Raw genomic sequence first — 12,567 nt, forward strand, 5'->3', positions numbered from 1 at the left:
AAACAATATGCCAAGGTCATATATAACTCTAAGTGGCCATGTCTTGGACTTAAGTCCTTAAACATTGACAAAGTTAACCTTTTAAAAAAGGCATTTGCTTAAACCAGAATATTAAATTGGAATAGCCTCCATTTAAGCATGGTTTATCTATAATTTTCTATATATTGGAATATAAAATCTATTGCTTCTAAACCATCTTTGTCATATCCAGGCAAGAATACTGAAGTGGGTAGTCAGTATACCTTTCTCCAGGGGATCCTCCTGACCCAGGGATGGAACACAGATCTCCTGCACTACAGGCAGATTCTTTACCATCTGAGCCACCAGGGAAACCCCATAATGATAAAGGTAAGCACAATAAAGTTAAAATACATTCCTAATATGGTAGAGAATAAATCAGTACTATTTGGCTCACTTTTATAAATGACACATTCCCAATCTTTTATAAAATATTATTTCTCTAGCTCGGTAAAAGGGAACATTTTATATAGCTACACTTCATCAACATAGCTCCATTTACAGAGGCTATTCTAAAATACTTCACATATATTAACTGAGTCCTTATAATAAGCCTAGGATAAAGACATTGTTATTATTCCCATTTTGCAGATGAGCAACCAGAGGCACAGACAGGTTAGGTCACACACCACAGGGCTGCAAAATCAGGATTATGAGTTAGGAAGCCCTCCCACAGTCTATGCTCCACAACAAGGGCATTCTATCACAGCAACAGATTGCATCAACACCTTGCATAAAAGCTTCAACTGATACAGCAACTGTCTGCATTTTTCAAGTTATTTTTAATTTCAAAGGTTATGAAATTCAGGAACTACATTAAGGAACAATCAACTGGGAGGCACTTATCCAACAGACATCTTCATCTGCAATCAATAATGCTAGCACGTCACTGGTGTTTTATTCATAACCTTGAATGCTCCATTAAGAAAAGATATCAAAACCATCATTACACTGAGGCTTTAAAATTGATCTTTAAAATACCTCTTGTAGCTTTTAGTTACAGCACAGTATAAAAATAAGATAGATAAATATCTGAGAAAAGATTCACTACAGATTCCAAAGCAAACGTCACCTCCTCTGGGCTGAAGGTTACCGGCTCTGTTACCTTGAACACTGTATAAGGGTTACCCACTGAAACTGGATGGTCTTTATAACTAAATAATAAATAATTGAGTCTGCAGACTGAATCATGAAAGGAAGGGAAATCTATATGTAAACTCATTTCAACCATTTATCGCTTATCATCTTCTCTTAAGAACACTAACTCACTTAGAAGCAGAATTACTGAAACTGAGAAAAAATATCAGAAAATAAAAATTTCAACATTCTACACATAACTCTGAGTCACTATGAATAAACAGTGTAATACTGTCAATGAAGGAAGGCAGACAAAAAGCAAAGAATGAAGGATTCAAATAATGACCCTTTATACACAATGATACTATTCAGAGGATACTATATTTGAAGAACAATTTTCAAAGACTTCCAATAACATTACAAAGGTAAGGTAACAAACTTAAGTGAAGGCTTCTGTCTTTATCTATACTGTACAGATAAGGAAACTGAGACCCTTAACATGAAAACTCTGACTTAAAAACTTTCTAAAAATCACAAAGCTATTAAGTAGCATGGTCAGGATTATAATCCAGACTTAATTCTTTTGATAACATTACACCCTAAAATTTTAATTATTCAATGATGCTTTATTACAGATCTATTTTTATGACTAATGTTCTAAAATATCTAGGTCTTTTAATGGATTGCTGATAAATCAGTTTTCACTGGCCTATTATTTTATAGCTCAGATTTTACCACATAAAAGTTGTAATTACATTATTTCAAACTGATATGATGCAATTATTCCCCTTCTGATACATTATCACTACTATACTTCATATATTTCTCCTTTCAACATACAAAAATAAACAAAAGCTATACAACTTATACGGCAGAAAGTTTCAAATTCTGACTAAGCCAATTCCCTTGTGGAAGACAATTTTTCAAAAGTTCAATCCAGAAAAAACCTGATAAAATTGGACTTCCTCAAAATTTAAAAGTTTTGCTCTTTGAAAGATACGGTTAAGAAAATAAAAAGACAAGCCACAGACTGGGAGAAAATACTACAAAACACCTATCAGATAAAGTACTTGTATCTGGAATATATTAAGTAATCTTAAAACTCAACAAGAAAACAAACAATTAAAAAAATAAGCAAATGATATGAAGACAATTTACTAAGATATACACATGGCATATAAGCCTGTAAAAAGCTTCCCATCATAGCCATTAAGTGTGACTTACAATCATCATAAAATATCATTACATACTTTATTAGACTGAATAAAATTAAACAAAAATAAAACCAAAAACACCTGACAATACCAAATGCTACTGGAGGACTTGGAACAATTGTTAATTCTCATAAAATCTCCGCAAACTACAAACAATGGTACTCTGAAAACACTGGAAACAACTGGTAGACAGACAAACTGTGGTACACATTCATAAAATGAACTACAACTGAACAATAAAAACAACTACTCACACACAAGAATCTAAAATGTATTACGCTAAACATCTATTTCTGCTTTATTGATTACGCCAAAGCCTTTGACTCTGTGGATCACAATAAACTGTGGAAAATTCTGAAAGAGATGGGAATACCAGACCACCTGACCTGCCTCTTGAGAAATCTGTATGCAGGTCAGGAAGCAACAGTTAGAACTGGACATGGAACAACAGACTGGTTCCAAATAGGAAAAGGAGTATGTCAAGGCTGTATATTATCACCCTGCTTATTTAACTTCTATGCAGGGTACATCATGAGAAACGCTGGACTGGAAGAAACACAAGCTGGAATCAAGATTGCTGGGAGAAATATCAATCACCTCAGATATGCAGATGACACCACCCTTATGGCAGAAAGTGAAGAGGAACTAAAAAGCCTCTTGATGAAAGTCAAAGAGAGTGAAAAAGTTGACTTAAAGCTCAACAATGAGAAAACTAAGATCACAGCATCTGGTCCCATCACCTCATGGGAAATAGATGAGGAAACAGTGGCTGACCTTATTTTTGGGGGCTCCAAAATCAGTGCAGATGGTGACTGCAGCCATGAAATTAAAAGACGCTTACTCCTTGGAAGAAAAGTTATGACCAACCTAGACAGCATATTCAAAAGCAGAGACATTACTTTGCCAACTAAGGTCCGTCTAGTCAAGGCTATGCTTTTTCGAGTGGTCATGTATGGATGTGAGAGTTGGACTGTGAAGAAGGCTGAGCGCCGAAGAATTGATGCTTTTGAACTGCGGTGTTGGAGAAGACTCTTGAGAGTCCCTTGGACTGCAAAGAGATCCAACCAATCCATTCTGAAGGAGTGATGCTAAAGCTGAAACTCCAGTACTTCGGCCACCTTGTGGGAAGAGTTGACTCATTGGAGAAGACTCTGATGCTGGGAGGGATTGGGGGCAGAAGGGGATGACAGAGAATGAGATGGCTGGATGGCATCACCAACTCGATGGACGTGAGTCTGAGTGAACTCCGGGAGTTGGTGATGGACAGGAGGCCTGGTGTGCTGCGATTCATGGGGTCACAAAGAGTCGGACACGACTGAGCGACTGAACTGAACAATTATTTTTAAATAAAATGTACTACTAAAATGTAAAGAGCTTCCCTGGTGGCTCAGACGGTAAAGCATCTGCCTGCAATGCAGGAGACCCGGGTTTGATCCCTGGGTCGGGAAGATCTGGTGGAAAAGGAAATGGCAACCCACTCCAGTACTCTTGCCTGGAAAATTCCATGGACTGAGGAGCCTGATAGGCTACAGCCCACGGGGTTGCAAAGAGTCGAACACTACTGAGCGACTTCACTTTCACTAATAAAATGTACTAGTCGCTAAGTTGTGTCCAATTCTTTTGTGACCTCATGACCTGTATGTAGCCTGCATGGCTCCTCAATCCATGAATTTCCCAGGCAAGAATACTGGAGTGAGTTACCATTTTCTTTTCCAGGAGATCGTCCCAACCCAGAGATCAAACCCATGTCTCCTGCATTGCAGGGGGATTCTTTAGCTGAGTCACCAGAGTGAAAGAATCCACCCTCAAAGCTCCATTTATATGACATTCTGGAAAAGACATTCAGTGGTTTCTCAGGAGCTGGAGTTGAAGGGGTGGGCTCATTATAAAGAAACACAAAGACAAGTTTTTGGGGTGTTGGAAAAGTTCTATGTCTTGACTGTGGTTGTTTTATGACTGCATGCATTTGCTAAAACTCAGCACAGTATACTAAACAGTATGAATTTTATTGTATGTAAATTATACCTCAGTAAGCCTGATTTTAAGAAAAATTAACAAGCAAAAAATGCAGTAATTATGCAAAAATTTGTTACAAAAGAATTATAGTAGATATGACTTTGTAACCACAAACATGAGTGCAGAATATTGTATCTCAATTAAAAAGTTATCTTAAAATATTTTTTTAGAGTATCTGTTTACCTCACACTGGGCATATATACCATTTTGTAATATACTATGGCATCAGCATAAATTTTAAATTATTTCAGTAAGATAATTATCTAAACAAAAATACTGCACATATTAGCTTTTTTCTTAAACCATTTCCATTAATTTCTAAATGGGCTCAATGTTTTCACAAACCAAGATACAATGGTATATCATTCCTTTGTTACAAATGAATAAAAACATACTACTGAGGGCTTCATGGTTATAAATATTTCAAATCTCTGGAATACCACTGTCCACTTACTGGTCCACTCCATTTCAGAAATCTCATGAAAACAGTAGTTAAATAGCTCTTTGCTACATTACAGAGGCATGTATGCTTGGAAGTGAGCGAAAGGGTGGAATGATAGCTATTTTCCTAGCTGTTGGGGGTTGAGAGCACAAAGCAGTCCCAAACTAGGCTCCTTCTGAGTGGCGTAATTCTCCACGATTAAAGCTGGAACCTTTTAAACAGTCTAGATTACATCTGAACTCCTTTTAAAAGGAGTTCCTCCCCGACCCCTGCCTCCACTTCAGGATATTCAGGGACTCTCAATGCCACTGAGAAAACAGCCACTTTTATCTGTACAGCACAAATAGTCCATATAATGCATTTTCGCATGTATTATCTCTTTTCTCACCAAGATCTAAGAGAAAGTTTTTTAAAATTGGAATTTTACAGATGTCAAAACTCACTCAGAAGATTAGATTAGTTGTCCAAGATCACACAAGCTAATAAGTGGCGGAGCCAGAATATTATTTATTATTCTGTATATCTATTAGTGTCTACTAGCCTAAAGAAAACTAACACGATGGAAACCTATACCCAATGTGTGTAAAAATATTGTATACCTTATCCAATAGTAAGCTAAGAAGACAACTAAGTTTTAAAGATGAAGGTGTATGAAGAACCTACAATCATTCTGAAGTGAAATTCACACTGATAAACAATTTTATTGTGAAAAAAAAGGTAAAACAATGTCTTGAAAAGACAAATGCTAAGCAACTATTACATAGGATGGCTGTGAAGTCTGGAAACAGGTACTATTACTTTACATATATTTCAATGTAATATTAATAAGCCACATATTACATAATCTCTTATGGTTCTAAACTTGGTAGCCATTGTGTATATCAAAAGAAACTAAGAAAAGAAGGCAATTTACTGACAGCTAAATGTAGAATGAGATCTTGGGTGGAAAAAAACAAAGGCCAATACTGGAACAACTGCCAAATATGAATCTGGATGCATGTTAGACAACAGTATCAAATCAATGTTTAATTTCCTGAACCTGATAACTGTAATGTAATATGAAAGAAAAAGTCCTTGTTCTTAGGTGATACATATTTTAAGTACTTAGAGATGGAGGGTTATGATGTGTAACTTCCTCAAATGGTTCCCAAAAGTGTGTGTGTATGTGCACAGAGAAATCAAATGAAAAATGCTAACAGATGATCTAAATGAAGATTATAGTATTCAGTTATCATTCTTGAATGTGTAAGTTTGAAATTACAAAAAATAAAGAGTTGAAGATAAAAGACAAAACTTCAAATTTTCTGTTTTTAATAGCTAATAAACATTTCCAACACTATCTTTTCTAACAAACTGAATAAAAAAGATACATTCTTTTTAGTGCCTCTATAAATATAAGTTAACTCTACTTGGAATCAAACAGTATTTATTGACTTTTTTAAAACTGGGTATAAAACACAGCAGCAAACAACCCATAATGTATCCAAAGAATAGCTTGAACTTTATTACATGCTATGAGAATTTTAGTAAAATTCACAATGTCCTTTATTTTTAAAGAGCTTCAGATGTGCTGAGAAACAGATAAAATTCAATGTCCAGTTCTTATGGATCATTAAGAGTACTCTAAATACTGAGTAACGAGAAGGCAATGGTAACCCACTCCAGTACTCTTGCCTGGAAAATCCTATGGACGGAGGAGCCTGGTAGGCTGCAGTCCATGGGGTTGCTAAGAGTCGGACACGACTGAGCGACTTCACTTTCACGCACTGGAGAAGGAAATGACAACCCACTCCAGTGTTCTTGCCTGGAGAATCCCAGGGACAGGGGAGCCTGGTGGGCTGCCGTCTATGGGGTCGCACAGAGTCAGACACGACTGAAGTGACTTAGCAGCAAATACTGAGTAAACTTGCTCTAAGACAGTACATATTTAACTAAAATTCAACTTATTCTAATATATATGATTTCACCATGAAGTGCTTCTCCCACCCTACTTCAAAAGATTTTCAGAAATTTTTATCTTGATATAGTCCACTATGAATGCACTGACGCTGCATCATGCTGACATTTCACTTCCATGAATTCAATCATAAGCCCTCAGGAAAAAAACTGAGGATTTCAACAACATAGACACCATTTCACTAAATAAGCACACCCTCCCCAAGGAGCACTAAGCAGGAGTATAAGGGAGCTGTCCAGTATAAGCGTTTCTCCCCATGTGCATCTTGCCAAGCTCTGATCCCAGTATTTAAAGTATTTTTGTATAACAAAGCCCCGAATGCAAGCCACTTTCTTCATCTCTGGTCCAACTAAAGAAATTTATTTTTGGAATTTCTGAAGGAAAAACTAGCTATTTTATAATTCTATGAGATGGAATGAATGAATGGAAACCATACTTCACCATCACTTATCACTTTAAGGGATTTTTAAGGTAATTTGAACCAAAATCTTTGTCGAGTGGCATCATATATGCTAAATTCACAGTTTAACTTAATCCTAACACACAACTCCAACATAAATGTATTCTATTTCATTATTATAGCAAGAACATGATACACAATAAAGTGAGGATGACTTCTTTCCAAAGGCTACATCCAGAAACAGTAGCCTTTTGCTATGCAGTGAAACAAAGCATCTTTTGGCATTTTGAATCCTCAATACTTACTAAGCTCTGAATTCTACAGAGTAGAACAGTTTTAATATTTCTTGGTGATCTCCAAAGGTACATCAGGGAATCCCATAAAACTGAGCCTCCTCCCTACCTGCAACATTTATTTTTAAATGCAACTATTTTTATAATTTTATTCTCTGGTGTCTTATTTTTATAATCCTTAACCTTGATATTTTATATTTTAACTCTTTTCTTAAAAAAAAAAAAAACTATTAGCTTTGAAAACTGTTTTCAACAAAAAGTACAGTAAGTTTTAAAAATTCTATTTAAAGCTTTCAATCTGGATTTAAAAAATCAAGGGTAATAACTTTTCATTTTCAGAATGGGGTATAAACATTGGGAAGATTGATATGGAAATTACTTGTCTAGTACCAACCTAAAGTCACAGATGCAAGAAGTTTCTGTGACATCAGGATATAATTCCCTAAAGCCCACTTTTCCATGGTGTACACTCTATTTTCTTTTAAAAGATCTGAGCAGAATAACAAATGTCTTGTGTACTAAAATTTAAAACGGATTACATAGATCTTTGAATTAAGGTCATAAATCTAAGAATCACGGTTGAATGACCTTACCTGAAGCACCCAAATTCTTTATAAAATTCTAAATATAAAGATGTTGCTGGAAGCATTATTTACTTTTTTAGCTTGCTTCATTAAAGTGCCTGAGTCTGGGATGAACACTGTACCTTCAAAATAAGGCTAACTTTCAAGGGCCAAATCTTTGATCATAGACCTCTTCAAAAACATAATGAAAGCTAAGACTTCGCAGAAAATTTCATGTGTGCACATACACACAAAATTTTTAACACAATGTTGAAGGAAGGAGTCATCATAAAATCTACCAATCCCAGAGAAATAACTGATTATGTGCAAGACAGCCTTAAAACATAATGCTCTGATATTTATTCATACACACTATGATGAAAATAAGAAGGCATGTGGAGTTTGAAAACATAGGTGAAGGCTGTTCTTCGGTACCATAACTGCTCCGAGTGCAGAGCAGCCTGGTTCTGCTAACTGTCCATCCCTGCTCTACAACCCCCTCAGACATGAGACCCTGCACCATCTGATCTGTGCCATGACCTCCATGTCTTTTCATCTAAACTCTGCAAGCTTCTTTGATCCACTTCAGCTATTAACAAGTAACCATCCAGTCTGCCCAATACCTTCAGTAACACAACTTACGGCTTCAGAAGGCAGGCCATTCCAGTTTTAGGAAACTCTGAAGAATTAAAAAGTTCTTTTCTAATCTGACGAGCCTTATTTGTAAGTCAAAATGCTGTCCAGAATTTCTCTTCTATTTACTTGCCAATAGGTAACAAAATAGCTTGCCATTCAAAATATCTAATCTTAAAACCAGGAGCAAAAATTCACTAAGCCCTACTTTTACCAAACCGGAGAGTCAGAATTACACTAAAGAACATTTTCTACTTGAAAATCAAAATCTAAGAGGATCAATATTGTTCAGTTCAAGAAAGATGTAAGGCTTTCATGTATACATTTCCTACCTTACTGGGTTTCTTTTCACTGCATAAAAAATTTAAATATATCAACATTAAAAGATTAACATTATAGTCACTGCAAATTAACATCAGTTCTGTCTGCAAATAGTTTATTCTCTGTATTTCTATTTAGGCCTGTGATTCTATAACAAACAGCTCCAATCAATGCAACATAGTCATTATTTATTCATTAGATAAAGCCTGGCTTTCAAGAACTACAAGTTGTCTCAGTCACCTTCAACAGCTCCTTTTTCACAATAATATCTCTTATTGAAACCAGTATATTAATAAGGCCCATTTGTCATATACAAAGCAATCTCTGAAGCAAATGCTTTGAAAACAAAGGAAATACAAACAATTATATTTTATATTTTCTTCCTTAAACAATCCCTTACTAGTGCTGGACAAAAAAGACTCAAATATTTTGCACAGTGACTGACTTAGTCAAATCAGATAAGAACAATGATAACTAACAGTTATGTAGGTAAACACACAGCAGAATCTCATTTTGAAAGGGTTACAAAGCAGGGGGACTCCCTCCTGGGCTCTGTTGCAGAGAGTCAAACAATGCGCATTCCTAAGGAGGTTTCCCTCTAAGGAGCTTCTTTATGGTCCTTCAATAATTAAACTCCCTGCACTGATCCAAAAAAGGTCCACCTAAATGAATGCTGTCTTATACTGCAATTACATTGGGGCACAATTTCGGTAAGTTTATACAGAAGGTATACACTAATCCTTGGTAAGAAATACATTTCCTGATAAATAACCGTTTTTCTACTTTTCCAGAGTGGCCTGAAGAAGGACTGCTGTGTTTTAAAAAGACACACATACAAAGCCTAAAAAGATAATGCCACACACTTATCAGAACTTGTACTACAAACAAATGACACATTAAAACTCAGGAACAGTCCTCCAAGCATTTCTCTTGTAATAAAAGCATCTACTGAATAGTTTTAGTTGATTCTGCCAGCTGAAAATGGTTTCATCCATCACAAATGTGTACTGAAAAATTTTCTTACACTTCACACTGTTGGATATGCTAGTATGACTGAGTCAGTGTTAAAATCAATCAACTTAACAGTATTAAATCAATATATTTGTACCTAATCAAATATTGCCAATCTACAGTCAATAATATCTGCGTTTTAAAACAAAATTCTTTCACTAGCTTGTTATTTACATAAAATCCAACGCTCGAAATAACTTAAAAGCACGGACTATTATAGACAGTCAAACACTGCCCCACCCCTTCTAAGAGTGGATGACTGGAACATTTTAATATACTCCATCACGTAGTAGCACTGCTACAACACTTTCATATTAACGCCAGAAGTTGAACATTTTTCAACAGAATTTAATTTTATATAGATTTTGCATCATCCTCAATGTCAAACGTCACCAACATTCAGGTACACTGAAGGTAAGGAACTGATAACCACAAACCCTGTAATATAACCCTCTCAACCTTCACTTGCGCACTCTTCTCACTTCCTTTAAGAATTAAGTTTTTTCTATTTCCTACGCAATTAAGAGTACTAGTTAGACTGAAATTACCAAATTATTAAAATTTCAAAGAGTAACAATACAAAAAAGAGGCAAAAGGGGAAACCCTATTTCTTTAAATATTAAGGGAATCTTACATTAGGAAAAAAAAGCATTTGCGGGATGCCAAGCAAGACTTCCAAAACCCACCCCTCCTCCCGCCTTAAAGTGCCCCCCTTCCCCACCCGCGCGCCCAGTCTGAGAAGTCGTTACTCTGACGCGGCCGGGATGCTACTCACCGAGTTTTTCCACCAATTTGAGCATCACCCCTCCAATGTGCACCTCCCCAGTCACTCTCAGGGTGACATCGCGGTTCAGGTCCGTCACATGAACGCTCAGTTCCCACGTCCCATCCGCATAGCAGCCATCTGGCATCCTTATCCCGTCCAGAGCCATGGCTCCTTCCTGCGAGCACGGAGGAAATGGCTCTCGTCAGCGTCACTCCCCCAAAGGAAAGCAAATCCCACCGAACTCGCAGAGTCAGCCGCGGGTGAGAGAAGGTGGAGAACGCGAGGGTTTCCGCACGAATTCTGGAGAGCCGGCGGCGAGGCCAGCTGCCGGCAGGACTCTGCGCCCCGCGCCCCTTCCCGCGGCCACCCCGGCTCCCGCCCCGCGGCGGCCCTCGGCGGACACGGCGCCGCCCGCTCCGCGCGGCCCCAGCCTAGCGGCCCTCGCCTAGCGGACCGCGGCGGGCTTCACCTGCCTGCCTGCCGGCCGCACCCAGGCCCGGGAGAGGCCGTCCGCGGGCTCCACGGTCCTCCTCCCAACCCGCGCTTCCCCAGTCCCTGCCGGGCCCGGCCCCTCACCGCGCGCTTCTTGCGCTCCCGGCCCAGACTGGAGCAGCAACAGGCGCGGAGCGGGGGCTCGCCCGGCAGCGGCGGTGGTGTCGGGTCCCCTCCTCAGCCGGCGAAACGCTGCGTCCTGGCCCGAGCGACTAATGGAGTCCAGCCGTCGCGGCCCCTCGCCTCTCCCTCCGCGCTCCACCCCTCTCTCCCCGCCCCCTCAGTCCGAGACCAGCTCCCTCCTCCCCGCCCCGCCGAGCCGCCCTCCGCGGGTCCGGCCGCCTCGCCCCTCCCCCGCCGCCCCCCGCCACCGCTCTCGGGGCCGAGGCCGCGCGAACTCCCGGGCTGGGGAGGGGTGGCGCGCGGCGCGGAGGCAAGCCGTGCGGGGGAGGCGGGGGCGCCCGCGGCGGCAGCAATCTCGGCCCCGCCGAGTCGCTGCCCTTTTATGGAAATGAAGCACCCGGCGTAGGGATTGAGTCCAACATCCGGGCTCTTGGCGGCGAGACCTGAGGAGGGGGAGCCCGGAGAGCGCGGCTGCTTCCCACCCGGGTGCGGGAGGGTGCCGGGCGCTCCCTTCCACGCTCGCGTCTCTGGCTCCGGGAGGGCATGCAGCGGGCTTCCAGCCGGAGGAAGGGGCTCGTCCATGAGAAATGGCCACAGGAAATTCCCAGGGCAAGGTCGTTTTCGGGGAACAAAGTCCCCCCGCCCCCTCCCCACGGCTGGAGCGAGCCCAAAAGTCTCGGGGCGGTGAGAAGTCCGCACTCAGGGAGCTGAAGACAGGGGATTGGGGACGTAAAAACTTTAAAAAAAGTAAATGCCCAAGCCAACTCCGCGAACATCCAACAAAAGAATGAGAAAAAGCGGAGAGGTGAACCGCAAAGTTGATTTGCAAGCAATGTCCGGCACAATCAGCAGCTCCTACCGGACTCCCAAGAGTTTACTTGCGCTCTTAACCCATTCGGAAGCTGCAACCCGAAGTGAGTCATTTAGGTCCACGATGCTGTAGTTCGGGGGCGGTGGGGGTGTGGTGGAATCAGGGCAGTGAGATTTATTCGGAAACTCTTTTCTCCAGCCTTTTCGACTCTGTGTACGTATTTGTGTATTTTTATTTGCATTTTAGCAATCCCAGTCTACTAAGTTATTTAGATGGCTGGACATCCCTGTACCCCACCCTCAGCCACACCTTGAAGGAATTTTAATAGCTCTGAACCGGTGCCAGCAGGTACGGGAAGAACTAAAGAATGTTACCTGTTGAGACTGACCAGTGATGGAGAACGGTCCTCCAGCTTCCCACTTCACTTCCA

The 12,567-nt window shown here is 40.1% G+C and overlaps 1 protein-coding gene across 6 annotated transcripts in view; it reads right to left on the bottom strand.

Moving 5' to 3' along the window:
- Positions 1–12,242, bottom strand: part of FERMT2 (FERM domain containing kindlin 2) — a 72,272-nt gene extending 60,030 nt beyond the window's left edge. For all 6 annotated transcript variants that reach the window (XM_069597927.1, XM_069597926.1, XM_069597924.1 and 3 more), the window contains exons 1-2: positions 11,288–12,242; positions 10,721–10,886 (exon numbers count right to left, since the gene is read on the bottom strand). In XM_069597927.1, coding sequence (XP_069454028.1) covers positions 10,721–10,877 — 157 coding nt within the window. In that variant the 5' untranslated portion in view covers positions 10,878–10,886; positions 11,288–12,242. The remainder of the gene's footprint in view (positions 1–10,720; positions 10,887–11,287) is intronic.
- Positions 12,243–12,567: the final 325 nt, after the last annotated feature.

Source organism: Ovis canadensis, chromosome 7 (genome assembly GCF_042477335.2).
Source record: "Ovis canadensis isolate MfBH-ARS-UI-01 breed Bighorn chromosome 7, ARS-UI_OviCan_v2, whole genome shotgun sequence".
In the NCBI taxonomy this organism is placed as follows: Eukaryota; Metazoa; Chordata; class Mammalia; order Artiodactyla; family Bovidae; genus Ovis; species Ovis canadensis.